Source organism: Typopeltis vanoorti, chromosome 15 (genome assembly GCF_054136105.1).
Source record: "Typopeltis vanoorti isolate ZY-2024b chromosome 15, IOZ_Tvanoo_1.0, whole genome shotgun sequence".
In the NCBI taxonomy this organism is placed as follows: domain Eukaryota; kingdom Metazoa; phylum Arthropoda; class Arachnida; order Uropygi; family Thelyphonidae; genus Typopeltis; species Typopeltis vanoorti.
Window position 1 is genome coordinate 98,053,504 of NC_143563.1, and position 13,003 is coordinate 98,066,506.

The 13,003-nt window shown below is 32.9% G+C and overlaps 1 protein-coding gene across 1 annotated transcript in view; it reads right to left on the reverse strand.

Annotated features, from left to right (window-relative positions):
• Positions 1-205: 205 nt before the first annotated feature.
• Positions 206-13,003, reverse strand: part of LOC150099019 (endoplasmic reticulum junction formation protein lunapark-like) — a 93,666-nt gene continuing 80,868 nt past the window's right edge. Inside the window, exons 7-8 of the mRNA XM_090405575.1 lie at positions 9,468-9,611; positions 206-937 (exon numbers count right to left, since the gene is read on the reverse strand). Coding sequence (XP_090261701.1) covers positions 846-937; positions 9,468-9,611 — 236 coding nt within the window. The 3' untranslated portion in view covers positions 206-845. The remainder of the gene's footprint in view (positions 938-9,467; positions 9,612-13,003) is intronic.

A 13,003-nucleotide genomic window follows, 5' to 3' on the forward strand; every position in this document is an offset into this window, starting at 1 on the left:
ATTATTCTGAATGAATTTTGTTATACCGTAGTTTAATTATACCGTGTTATTAAAAAATTAAAACAGTAGCTAACCATGTTTTCCTTTGTGCCCGTAATTTTTGAATTAAATATAACTATTTTTAATGGTTATAAGTATGCAATATTAATGAAGAAATTTATCTTCGCTAAACCTTTTACAAAGAAATTTATCTTTCTGCTACTGAATTAGCATAACATACATTACAAAACAATAAATATGAACAATTTTTTTAAATTGCAGTGAAAGTAAATGCAAGTTAAAGTATAAATTAAAGATTATCTAATTTTTTAAATAAATAATCTTTAAATCAGTTTGATTAGTCATTAATGTATATTTAAATAAAAGTTATGCAAAAAATTTATTTTCAAATTTTATTTCTGAAGAAATGATTCAATATGATTGCTATTTCAGGTTTATGTAGCAGATCTTGCCTTCATATAAAGATCATTGCGTAACATCAAGTAGTCACATAAAACAACATAATAGCAAAACATTTCAAAGATGGAAGTGCTCAGGAAGACTAATATCACACTGAAGAGCTAGAAGTTCAAAATTAACAGTCCATTCTCTATTTTATGTGATTAATGCATGTATATGATTATATACCTGCAATAGCTCTCACAAAGCATGAAACAAATTGCCGAGAAGGAGAAATACATCATAATGAAATTCAGTTGCCTATTGCAGTTAACTGAAAATTATGCAAGCACTTAAAAATTGATCAGCTTATAAAGAAAGATTATAAAAGACAATCTTAAAAATATGGAATGTCATTTCAGTTTAAATATCACATATTATTAAAAGAAAAATGTTATAAGAAAGTTTTAAATAGTTTTCCAATGTTTAGAAGTACTCTTCTTCAACTTCCTTTTCTGTTGAGAGGAATTTAATTTAAAGCAATAGCAACAGACGAATCCTTAAAAAAAATGATGATGCTATAGAAATTATGATTCCATAAATATGCAACTATTAAGCTTAAAATGATATGCAACTTGATCTTATTAAAAATTTTCATAGTACTAATATTTTCTTGAATAATTCACTATCTTATAACACAAGCATCCAAGACAGAAGTGAAGTTTCATTCATTAAGATTTATTTATGTTATTTTGTTTCCCCTTTATGAAATTCAACATGGTTTAGTGTCCTTAATTTGAGCATCTAAACACACAAAAACAGCATTCCAGTTCAGTCCAACCTGGGAAAGGTTTAGGTTTAGAGGAGAATTAACTACTTTAGGTACTGAATGAACGAGGATGGGCTGGCAATTTGGGATTTAGGTGAACCAAATTATATTCTTACACATAAACCACAATATAAAATGATGGTACAACCAGGGGCAGTTCATGCATAGGCACTGCAGAACCCCCAATTTTTCTCGATATATAAATATATTTATATTTGCTTGTAATATTTAATTTTATCATCAACAATCCTATACAATTCTCTTATTTTTGTATAAAAAAATAAAAATCTATCTTGTAGCACTTAGAAGGGCGAAGGACACTAGCAGCACTGTGCTTACCACAGTAAAATGAGAGCTGTTAGTGTAATGCGGCACTGTCCGTCACGCAGTTCGACTGTTATTTATATGCAGTTTGTGCCAGTAGTAGAGTGTTCGTAGTGCTTATTATGTTTATTCCGTCTCTTTAAATATTTGGACATTAAAGAATTTAATTGCAATGTCCAAAAATTGTAAATCCATTCCTTTAATTACAATTAAAGGAATGGATTTTATTTTTGGTATAATTTTGAATTATACCAGACTGTATAATTTTATCGATAATAAACATTTTTTCATGTTTAAGTTTTTTAAAAATTTTTACCATAATTTTGATATTTTATACAAACAAGTATACAATGTACTTACAGTGTGTATGTATATTTTGAAAATTGTAGCACCCCCACGATTTCAAGCCATGAGCCGCCAATGGGTACAACAAGACAATTTCATTCCGGCTGGGGCACTGCCCAGTTAAACAAGGCCCCCCATTGTTTTTGCCAGGGAATCAGGGTGAACAGCAAAAAGTCAGCTACTGGAACAAATCCTAAAACACACCCCAACTCAAGATTGCCAGAGTTTAAGATCGGTACTATCAACATAAGCCTGAATGGAAAAGAAATGGAGCTATCTGAGGAATATAATAAGTACCAGATCGACATAATAGGGGTGACTGAAACAAAAAAGACAAAAACTGGCAAGATCTTTCTGAGTAATAAATACAAAATGTTATATTCAGGCAACGACAATCAAGGAAAAGGAGTAGATATAGTATTCAACACTAAATACGAGGCTAATCTTCTTGAATGCCAGGCAATATCAAATAGTCAGGTGGACAAATATCAGAATGGGGAACTGGACAATGAGATTTATTTGTGCCTGTGGTCCCACAGAAGGTTCTACTAAGGTAGAAGTGGAGGAATTTTTTTGAGTCTTTAGAGAAAGCAACTGACACAATGAAAAAGGAAAAGTTGGTCCTTGTTGGGAATCTAAATAGCAGAGTAGGAAATGATTGTCAGACATACAAAAATATTTTGGGAAAATTTGGAGAAAAGAGCAAAGCTAATAATACTGGCAAATATCTGTTGGATTTCTGCTCAGGACATGGACTGATTATTACTAACACCATGTTCCAACATAAAAATGTGCACAAATTCACATGGAGAGAAGAGGCAAGGAATAAGAAAAGTCTCATTGACTATGTTATTGTTGATAGTGATGTTTTCTCCCTGGTGCAGGACAGAGTGTACAGAGGATCTGAAATTAGACGTGATCACATTTAGTCTTGAGCAGGATAAAATTGAATTTCATATTGAAAAGAATAACATGCAAGAAAGTTTCAAAGCGAATAAAAGTTGAGCAGCTTTCAGATGTGAACTGTAGACTAAAATACACAAAGATTATTGAAGAAAAAATGAAAGAGTTTTGAGAACAGGAACCAAACCTTGGAGATTCAGTAGAAAGCCTTGAAAAAAACCCTGATTGATTCAGACAGAGAGGTATGTGGCGAGGTTGTCTGCAAGGATAGAAAAATGAGAACTCCATGGTGGACACAGGAAGTTAAAGAAGAAAGCATATCAAAAGTTCCTGGCAAATAAGTCAGCTTGTGCTCTTAGAGAATACAGAGACAAATGTAAGAAAGCGAAACACTGTGTAAAACTAGCTAAACAAAAGTCATGGAAGGACTTTGGCTTGGTTAAGAACAAGCTGGATTCAGGCCAAATAGATTATGTCAGGATCAGATTTTCACTTTACACCAAATAGTTGAGAAATCGTGAGAATATAACAAAAGATCTGTATTTAAGTTCTGTAGTTCTGGAAAAGGCATATGACAAGATGCCAAGAAAGAAGCTATTCGAAACACTACAGTTGTATGGTGTCAATGGGGCATTTTATCAAGCAATACTTTGTATTTATTTGAGTTGTAAGGCAGCAGTTAGAATGAAAGTACAGGAAGATGGTTTAATGTTAAATCTGATGTCAGATTAAGATATACATTATCCCCTCTGTTATTTATTATCTATATGGATCATATTATGAAGTAAAGTGGTATTAAACCTGATATCAAAATTGGAGATGTTAATCTCAGTTCATTGCTTTATGCGGATGATGTTATACTTCTAAATAAATCTGCTACAAGTCTGCAAGATTCCTCGACTAAATTGAATAACTGCTAATAGATATTTATTATTATTATTATTATTTGTCACTTCCAGGGAGTCCAAAGACTCATCGAGGGAGGTCATCTACTCTATAACTCTGTCTCCACCACTCACAATCAAACAACTGACCGCAACTACACCAACATCATCTATCGCCGACCACCACCACTAGTATTTCCACAGACAATCACACACATCCATGCTCATGGCAGAATTCGAACCGGTAGCCTTTTTGGCTTGGGAACAGATACACTAACCACTAAGCCAAGTATTATTTGTCACTTCCAGGGAGTCCAAAGACTCATCGATGGTGCATATCAACTGCATTGTGAATGGAGAACATATAGAACAAGTAAAAGATTTCAGCTACTTAGGTATAATTTTTATTGAAGATGGTAAATTAAATATGGAAATAGACAACAGAAAAATAAAGCTGGTATGGTATGGTTGGATGTCAAATGAATAAATTTATATGGAATACAAGAGAAATTATTAAAACACTAAATTAGCTGTATAATAGGCAGTGTTCAAATCAATTTTAACTTATGGATCTGAGAGCTGGATTAGAAATAAAACACTTCACCAAAGACTAGAGACCACAGATATGAGAGTCCTGAGAAAGATCAGGGGCATGAACAGATGGCATCAATGGAAATATCATATTAAAAATGAGGATATTAGGAAAGAACTTGACATTGTTAGTATCCAGGAATATGTTAGCAGAGCTGATCTCAGGTGGTATGGTCATTTAAACAGAATGGAAGAGGAAAGATTAGCAAAACAAGTGTTCTCTGCCAGGTTGGCAGGAAAAAGTCCTAGAGAAAGATATAGGTGGACTGATACAGCCTTAGAAGATAGAAATATAAGATCTGATAATGTTGGACAGGTAACAGATCGATTTGGAGGAAAACTGTAGATAGGAAGTTAGTAATGATGTAAGTTTTTCATGTAGTACTATCATATCCTGTACACCCCTTGAGGGTGGTACATGTCAGGAATTTGCTGATGATGATCAACTACTTTAGTTATTAAATGATTAATTCTAAACCTGCATTTTCCCCTCTAAACAACATTTACATGATATGCAAAATATATTGATATTTTAGATATTTACATATAATGTAAATTTAAATATAATGTAAATAATTTATCTATTTACATTATTTCGCAATATATTTTTAGTCTCAGAAATAATATTCACTGTTTTCTTCTGAGTAAATTAAATAATGTCTCAGAAGTCAAATTCCCAGAGGCTATGTAATTGACTCTGCCATTCTAATCCACTGAGTAGAAAAATGGATAACCAAAAGTCAGTAATGTGGATGCAAGCTGTCATTGGTGCTGTTATCTACTTACAGATATGACACTAAAACTTGGAGATTTTGTTCAAACTTTTGAAAAGAAAAACAAAGTGTGTTAATTCTTTCTTTTAAGGTTAAATGGTGATCAGCATTCATAGTGAAGAAGTTATGAAGAAAAAACACATGTTGGAATAATGACTTATAATTAATTATAAGTCATTACTCCAACATGAGTGTTTCTGTCTCCATAAATACTTCACTATGAATGCATGTTAATACAGTTAATAAATATTAGTGATAAACAGTTGAAGGGTACAGGGGAAAAACAACTTCAGTCCAAATTTGGCCTTCAGGCCATTATTTGCCATTTGTTTTTTTTAATTTTTAAGTACTATTTAAATTAATTATGCTTAATATACATGAATGTACCATATCTATTATTTTTTTATTTTGTTATGCTATGTTTACTTGCATTTTGACAACAAGGAAAATTTAATTACGTTTTTTTCGGAAGTCAATATCGTGGACTGAAGTTGTTTCTCACTCATGCATGTACTATGCAATAAAGTCTTTACACTTAACTCCTTACTTTTTATGCTTTTACACAGAACGTGAAGAGTTAAGTGTTTTAATCTATATCCAAGTGGCTCCTATGGTTTTTATCTTCTGCACTTCTCTTACATTTTACTATTTATCTGAACATGAGGTCAGCACAGATCAGAACAGTACATTTTTGTTTTTGTTTTTTAGAAAATGACTGAATCGCTTCCATTTTCTCCTCCTGATGCTACACATATTGGCTATAGGTTTCTTTTGTTCTGTTTTACAGTTGTCTGCTTGATAAATATTGTCTGTAACCTTCAAATTTTTTGTACTACTTGGTTATTGTATTTGTTTAAAAAAAATAAAGTACTTGTAATTTGGCATTGAAATATTTTGCCATTTGCCACATTTCTACTTCACATGGTAAAAAAGAAAAAAAATAACATCACTTTTTTTTAAAATCTCATTAGTATCACATAATACTAGTTTGCTTTCCGATTTCATTTCGCTGGACTTGCAGATTGCATTAACATGTTGCTTTTTTTTATTTTAGTGATTAGATCAGGTAACCAAAAAATGTTTATGCAGTTTTTCATAATAAAAATTAAACTACAGAAATTTTCTTAAAATAAGCACCTTTACAATCTACAATTCTTTCCCAATGAGATACAAGTTTGTAAATTCTGCTTTTATAAAATGTTTTATCTTTAGAGGTAATAAACCTAGCAACCTCCACTTTAATCTTTGTTTTATTGCAGAACTGTGTATTTCACGTGCTTGTCTAGCACCAAAAAAGGTGATAACTGCTTTGAGAAATGTCAGGAAAATATGGAGGATGAGGAGGGGAGTATCTCCCATGCTAAAACACAAATCTTCTTACAGGTAAGTTTTGCAGTATGAGGTTTTGTGTTGTCCTGTAAGAATAGCACTTTCTTCCTATTAATTAGTCCTGGCTGTTATTGAATTAATGCATGAAATTAATGAAACTTGTAGTGGACAATACCAGCTCCAGTCCACCACACAAAGAGCGGCTCGTTTTTATAACATGAAAATAGTGAAAAACAAATTGATAGCCTTTGAAGTTTATTTCATCTGATAATGTGTGGGATGCATTTGCTTAGCTTCCGTGATTTTCACAGTTAATGCAAATGTAAAGAATTGTTTCATCACTCACGTTAAACATTTGTGAAAGTTCTTGACATGTTAATGTAGATTTATTTTCAACAGTGGCATGTAATTCTTCATTATCAATAATGGAGGGTCTTCCTGAATATGGTGCATCCTCAAGTGATTCATCAGCAGAAACAAATTTTTTAAACCATTTCTGCACAGTACATTCTGCTACTGCATCCTTTTCTAAATGCCACACATCTTACGGGACGCTTCTAAAGCCTTCGAACTGAGTTTAAATTTGTAAAGCAGACAAGCCCGACTTACACCAGGCTCAAAATAACATTTTAAAAGGGTCCAAAGTCACAGAAAAAGAGTACACACACACAAGTTAGAAAAAGAGTACAGTTAGAGTGCACCAAGTTTGTATGGTGCACTTTAAAAATTGCACTCTGCAAACCACACGAACTTTTTTGGTTACTTGATAGTTTCTACATGACCTTGTTTAGTAAAAAAAAGTTTATATGGAGAACATTATTTCCTAATTTTCTAGTGTACTTCCTTTCAGTACAAGAGTGAACAAGCTAAAAAACCTTCAACAACAACAACAAAAATCGTGAAACTTTTTTTTTGAAGGTTTTTATCAATAGCTAGTCTGGATGTAACCATGGAACATCACTAAGTTCCATTCAAATCAAGAGAAGAGAAAGCCTGTGGAAATCCATATACTATTCAATTTGTATGGTGCATTATTTATGCCTTGTCATAAGATGGATTAGCAAAATCAAAAAATGGGAGAATATACTTTATATAAACAAACCCATCAAACATCACAAATGATAAAAGAAAAAGGTTGATGACTGGATTTATCAAGACTGTATGACAACCCAAAGAACTAATACTTGAGTGTTTTAATTATAGTGGACAAGTGATGTGCATTCTGAAAAATTTGTTACAAATGGGTAGCAGCTATTTATGAGAGAGATGAAATATTCAGGACTCAAAATTTGCTGAGATCTTCTGGAAGATCTCAGCTTAGAAACATGCTTCAAATAGCTTTCCTCACTTTCAGTGGTTATTACTGGTGATGACACAACAGAAATGTAAAGCATCTCCTGCACATGCACACACACTCAAAAAAGTTTTCCAAATCAGGCAGAGACTCAGTGATTATGTTTTGGAATAGTGAAGGCCATATTATGACAGATTTCTACAATTTCCGTAAGTTTGTTTTGGCTAATGGCATTAATAATGCTAAATTTGTAAACTCATCTTTTTTTGCTTTCATTTGCCAAAGTACAGAACTGATTCACAGTGAATAAGTGGATATTTTCACTTTCATTTCATCTGTGATCTGCAAGACAGGAAGGATGAAATGAAAAGTGAAAATATCCAGATAATCATAGCAAGAAGCAAAGATGAACTAAAAAAGATCAATATATTCCTTAAACATAATTGCTAAAAAATCATGGCTTTTAAAGAACCATCTCCAGTCAGAAGTAAAATCACGATTGGAAATAAAATTTTAGAACAAATTAACTGCTGCTGCAAATACCTTGGGTGTACTGAATCATATACAAAAGAAGCTGACATTGATATCAACATTTCAAACTTTCTAAAGATAACAGGAATAATCAATATTTTCAAACCTAACAAAGTTCAAAAGCATACACTAATAAGAGTTTATAGTTCTGACAAGACCTTCTCCACTGTACAGAAGTGAATTATGGACCATAAAAACTGCAGAAGAAAAATAATAGAAACTGGAGAAATTCCTGTAAAGGACAAGCACTATTCCATTTGACTGACCATTGTCATCGGTTGGTTCGGTAAGTTTGAAGCTAAACAGTAATGGATGTTGACCAGCAGTTTCAAACCTACCAAAACATTTGTTCTTTGGAACAGCTTCATACTGCCTTCTCCAAAGACAGCAACAACCTCCAAATGTCCAAATCAAACAGATCAGATTCCTACTTTTTCTTAACATCTTGCTCATACTGAACTGACATGCTATAGGGTTTCAACTTTTCATGTGTTGTAGAGTAATAGATAAACATGACAGATGCTGCAGATGAGTAAGTGAAAAGAGAATGGGTGGTTAATCTTTGGAAGTTGTATTCTTAAGACCAGAGTAAATAATCCTCCAGTGACTTTACTAAGGCTTAGATAATACTAATACTTGAATAAAATCTTTTTATTCTGCAAACCATAGTTGAGTGTACCTTCAAAATGCTGAATAGTTTTTAAATAAAATTTTTAAAAATTTGAAAAATGATTCATACATTTTGAATTCATTAACATACTAAATCCAAGCATTTCTGAAGGAATTTCACTCTTTCAGAACAAGATTTTAGTAGCAGAAGAGGTGACATAAACTTGTCTTATTTGTTTTTCAAAAAGTTTTAATGATGAATGAAAATTGATGAAATTTTCTCTTGAATGAAAATTAAGAACTAAACTGTTTATATGTTGTAAACAGTTGTATATACTGTTAACAATTTGTGAAGAACTTAGCTAGCTATTCCTCACAAAAACCCGATTTTTTTTTGCAAGGAAAAAATTGCCACTTCTGTCTGAGAATTACCCAGGAGAGTGGTATCTAATCACAGCCAAAAGGTAGGTTGACAGCACATTGAGGTTTGTGAAACATTCCATTGGCTATTATTTCTTCAGCTTAGTGTGTTTTGATCATGGAAGAAATGGAATCCATTTATGACTTCCACTTCCTCTTGTTTATATAGCGAGATGTGAATTTTAATAACATCCATGTGCACTTACATAGCACATAATTATACTTTTATTGTAAATATTTACCATGACTATACATACCAAGATGATCTGTTTCTTTCATTGCCATCCCATTATGTGATTTACAATATTGACAAATGAGTGCATCGGAGTGACATCTGTCTTCCAGTAAAGGATTACCCAACCAGGTTAAGAAAGAATTACAGGGATTAAAGTAAGAGTGCTCTGGAAGAATTTCCAAAAATTATATTATAACCTAGACATTGTTACTAAAGTTACTACCACAAATATTCAGTTAAATATGATCTGAAGGATCATTTATTAATTTTTAGGAATGAAATAAAATTTACATTAATTTCTTGCCATTTTAAAATTTACCTTCTTCCTCCTTTTCTTTTTTTTTTAACCATACAATAGGCCAAAGGATGAAACACTATCTTATACTCCATATTTTGGTTGAATATTTTATTTTGGTTTGATATTTTGGTTGAAGGTTCATAGCCAGTAAGGAGGTTTTCAAAAAGGTTTTGTTAGGATGGATTTTTTAAATTAAAGAAAATGAGGTAATGCATTCTAACACTTCAGCATAAAAGCAACAAAACATTCCAGTTTAATTTCTACAGTATGACTTACAGTATGCACTAGAACTGTTTTTATTAAAGTGCTATATAATCTACTAAGGAAATGATATTGCATTAAAAATCCATAATTATTTTTAGAAGCAATATTTATTTCCACACACTCATTCATTCTATTCTCCATTAGATTAGAAGGTGCTCAATTTAGTTTGCAGACATTTTCTTTAAACACATTACAAGCACTGTACATCTGTATTACATTATGAAATTCCATGACTACATTTTGCTAGTCCTGAAAAAAAAAAAAAAAACCATCCATTCACAAGCCTACTACAAATTAAAATTTCCTCAATTATTCTTCAAGTTAATTCAAATCAACTGAATAAACTTCTTTCTTCTTCCCAACCACTATCTTGCTTCTACAGTATGATATGAGGGTTGTCTGAAAAATTTTCAACCACAGATGGCAACACTATGGGCAAGATTTTTTCTTTTTTCTAAGTTGGTACATCTGTCATCAGCATCCATGTGAAATAATTGCAAGTCATTCTATCAAGTGGTTTGTTTTATACAGCTGTCTGAAGCAAAGGTGTTGTCTGTATCTCTCCCTTGAAATGAATAAAATTGAGTATTGTGCTGTTATAAAAAATTCTTTGTAAAAGAAGGTTTAATGGCAAAAGAAATTCATAAAAGTCTATGGGCAATCTTCTCCCTCGTTTTTGACAATTAAGAAATGGGCTGCCGAGTTTAAACATAGCCATACTAGCCTTGAAGATGATCCATGTGAAGGATGTCCAAAAAGTATAACACCAGAAATCATTGATCAAGTGCACGATATGGTATTGGAAAACTGGCGAGACAAAGAGCATTAAATTGCTGAGACCTAGGCATTTCAAAATAATGTGTACGATATATTTGCATGAAGAATTGCAAATGAAAAAGCTTTGCGCAAGATGGGTGTCATGCTTGCTCAAAAACGCACTTGTATGAAAATCTCTGGACAGTGCTTGGCATGTTTTAACAGGAATAAAACTGATTTTGTGCATTGATTTTTTACTATGGATGAGACTTGGATTCACCATGACACACCAGAATCCAAACAGCAGACAGAAACTGGCAGTTCGGTTCCATCAGCAGGAAAGGTCATAGCATTGGTGTTCATCATTATCAACTGCCATGTACCCTCAAGGGGTGTACAGGATAATAATTTCCTAATATCCTCATTTTTAATATGATATGGCCATTGATGCCATATGTTCACGCCTCTAATCTTTCTCAGGACTTTCATATCTGCAGTCTCTAGTCTTTGGTAAAATGTTTTACTTTTGATCCAGCTCTCAGATCAATAAGTTAAAATTGGTTTGAACGCTGTCTTGTATACAGCTAATTTAGTGTTCTGATTAAATTTCTCTCTTATTCCATATGCATTTATTCAATTGACTTCCTATCATACTTTGTTGATTCTGTTGTCTATTTCCATATTTAATTTACCATCTTCACTAAAAATCATGCCTAAGTAGCTGAAATGATTTACTTGTTCCATGGGTTCTCCGTTCACAACACAGTTGACATTTTCAACGATTCTACCAATTTTCAGTGTCATTGTCTGTTTAATGCTGACCTTCATACCATATCTATTACAACAGTTATTCAATTTAGTCAGGGAATCTTGCAGACTTGTAGCAGATTTATTTAGAAGTATAACATCATCTGCATAAAGCAAAGAGCTGACATTAACATCTCCAATTTTGATATCATGTTTAATACCACTTTCCTCCATAATGTGATCCATATAGATAATGAATAACAGAGGGGATAATGTACATCCTTGTCTCACACCAGATTTAACATTAAACCATCTTCCTGTACGTCCTTCAATTCTAACTGCTGACTTACAACTCAAATAAAGAATAAGTATTGCTTGATATAATGCCCCATTGACACCATTTAACTGTAGCATATTGAATAGCTTCTCTCTTTGGCACATTGTCATATGCTGCCTTTTCCAGATCGACAAAACTTAAATACAGATCTTTGTTATATTCCCATGATTTCCCAACTATTTGTCGTAAAGTGAAGATCTGGTCCTGACAGCCTCTATTTGGCCTGAATTCAGCTTGTTCTTCACCAAGCTTTTCTTCTACAATTCTTCTGAACCTTTTCTTGAGTATACTTGCATAAATCTTGCCAGGAACACTCAGTAGGGAAATACCTCTGTAATTCTCACATTCAGTTTTGTTTCCCTTTTTATATATGGGTACTATGAGAGCTCTACTCCAATCATCGGGAATTCATCCCTCTGTCCAGGCTTTCTGAACTATGCAGTGCAGCCACCACGGTAAGACTTATACCATCATACTTCAGTATTTCTGGTCGAATATCATCTACTCCTGCTGCCTTTTCACATTTCAAGCCTTTGATGGCTTTTTCTACTTCAAGTATGGATATGTATTCCTGACTGTATGTCTGTTGAGTGTTTCTTACCACTGTGCTATCACTCCTTGTTTCGTTTAGCAATTTTTCGAAGTAATTATTCCATACTTCAAGGATATCTTTCTCTCATGTTTTCATGTCACTTTTATCATCTCTAACTCCTTTTTCAACATTCTTTCCTCCATTCTTAAGCTTCTTCAACAACCTCCAGAATATTTTGTCACGTTCCTGATATTTATTTTCTATGTTCTTGCCAAAGTCCTCCCATGACTTTTGTTTAGCTAGTTTTACACAGTGTTTCACTTTCTTATATTTGTCTCTGTATTCTCTCAGGAACCAAACCTTGGAGATTCAGTGGAAAACCTTGAAGAAAACCCTGATTGATTCAGCCAGAGAGGCATGTGGTGTGGTTGACTTATTGACCAGGAACTTTTGATATGCTTCCTTCTTTTCCTTCACTGCCTCTAACTTCCTGTGTCCACCATGGAGTTCTGTTAAATGTTAAAGATATCAAGCTATTTTAAACCTGGTTTTACTCCATTACCCAAGTAAGCAAACAGACAAACAAGTCAAGTTTGCGCCTGCAAGTCCGTTTGCTTACTTGGG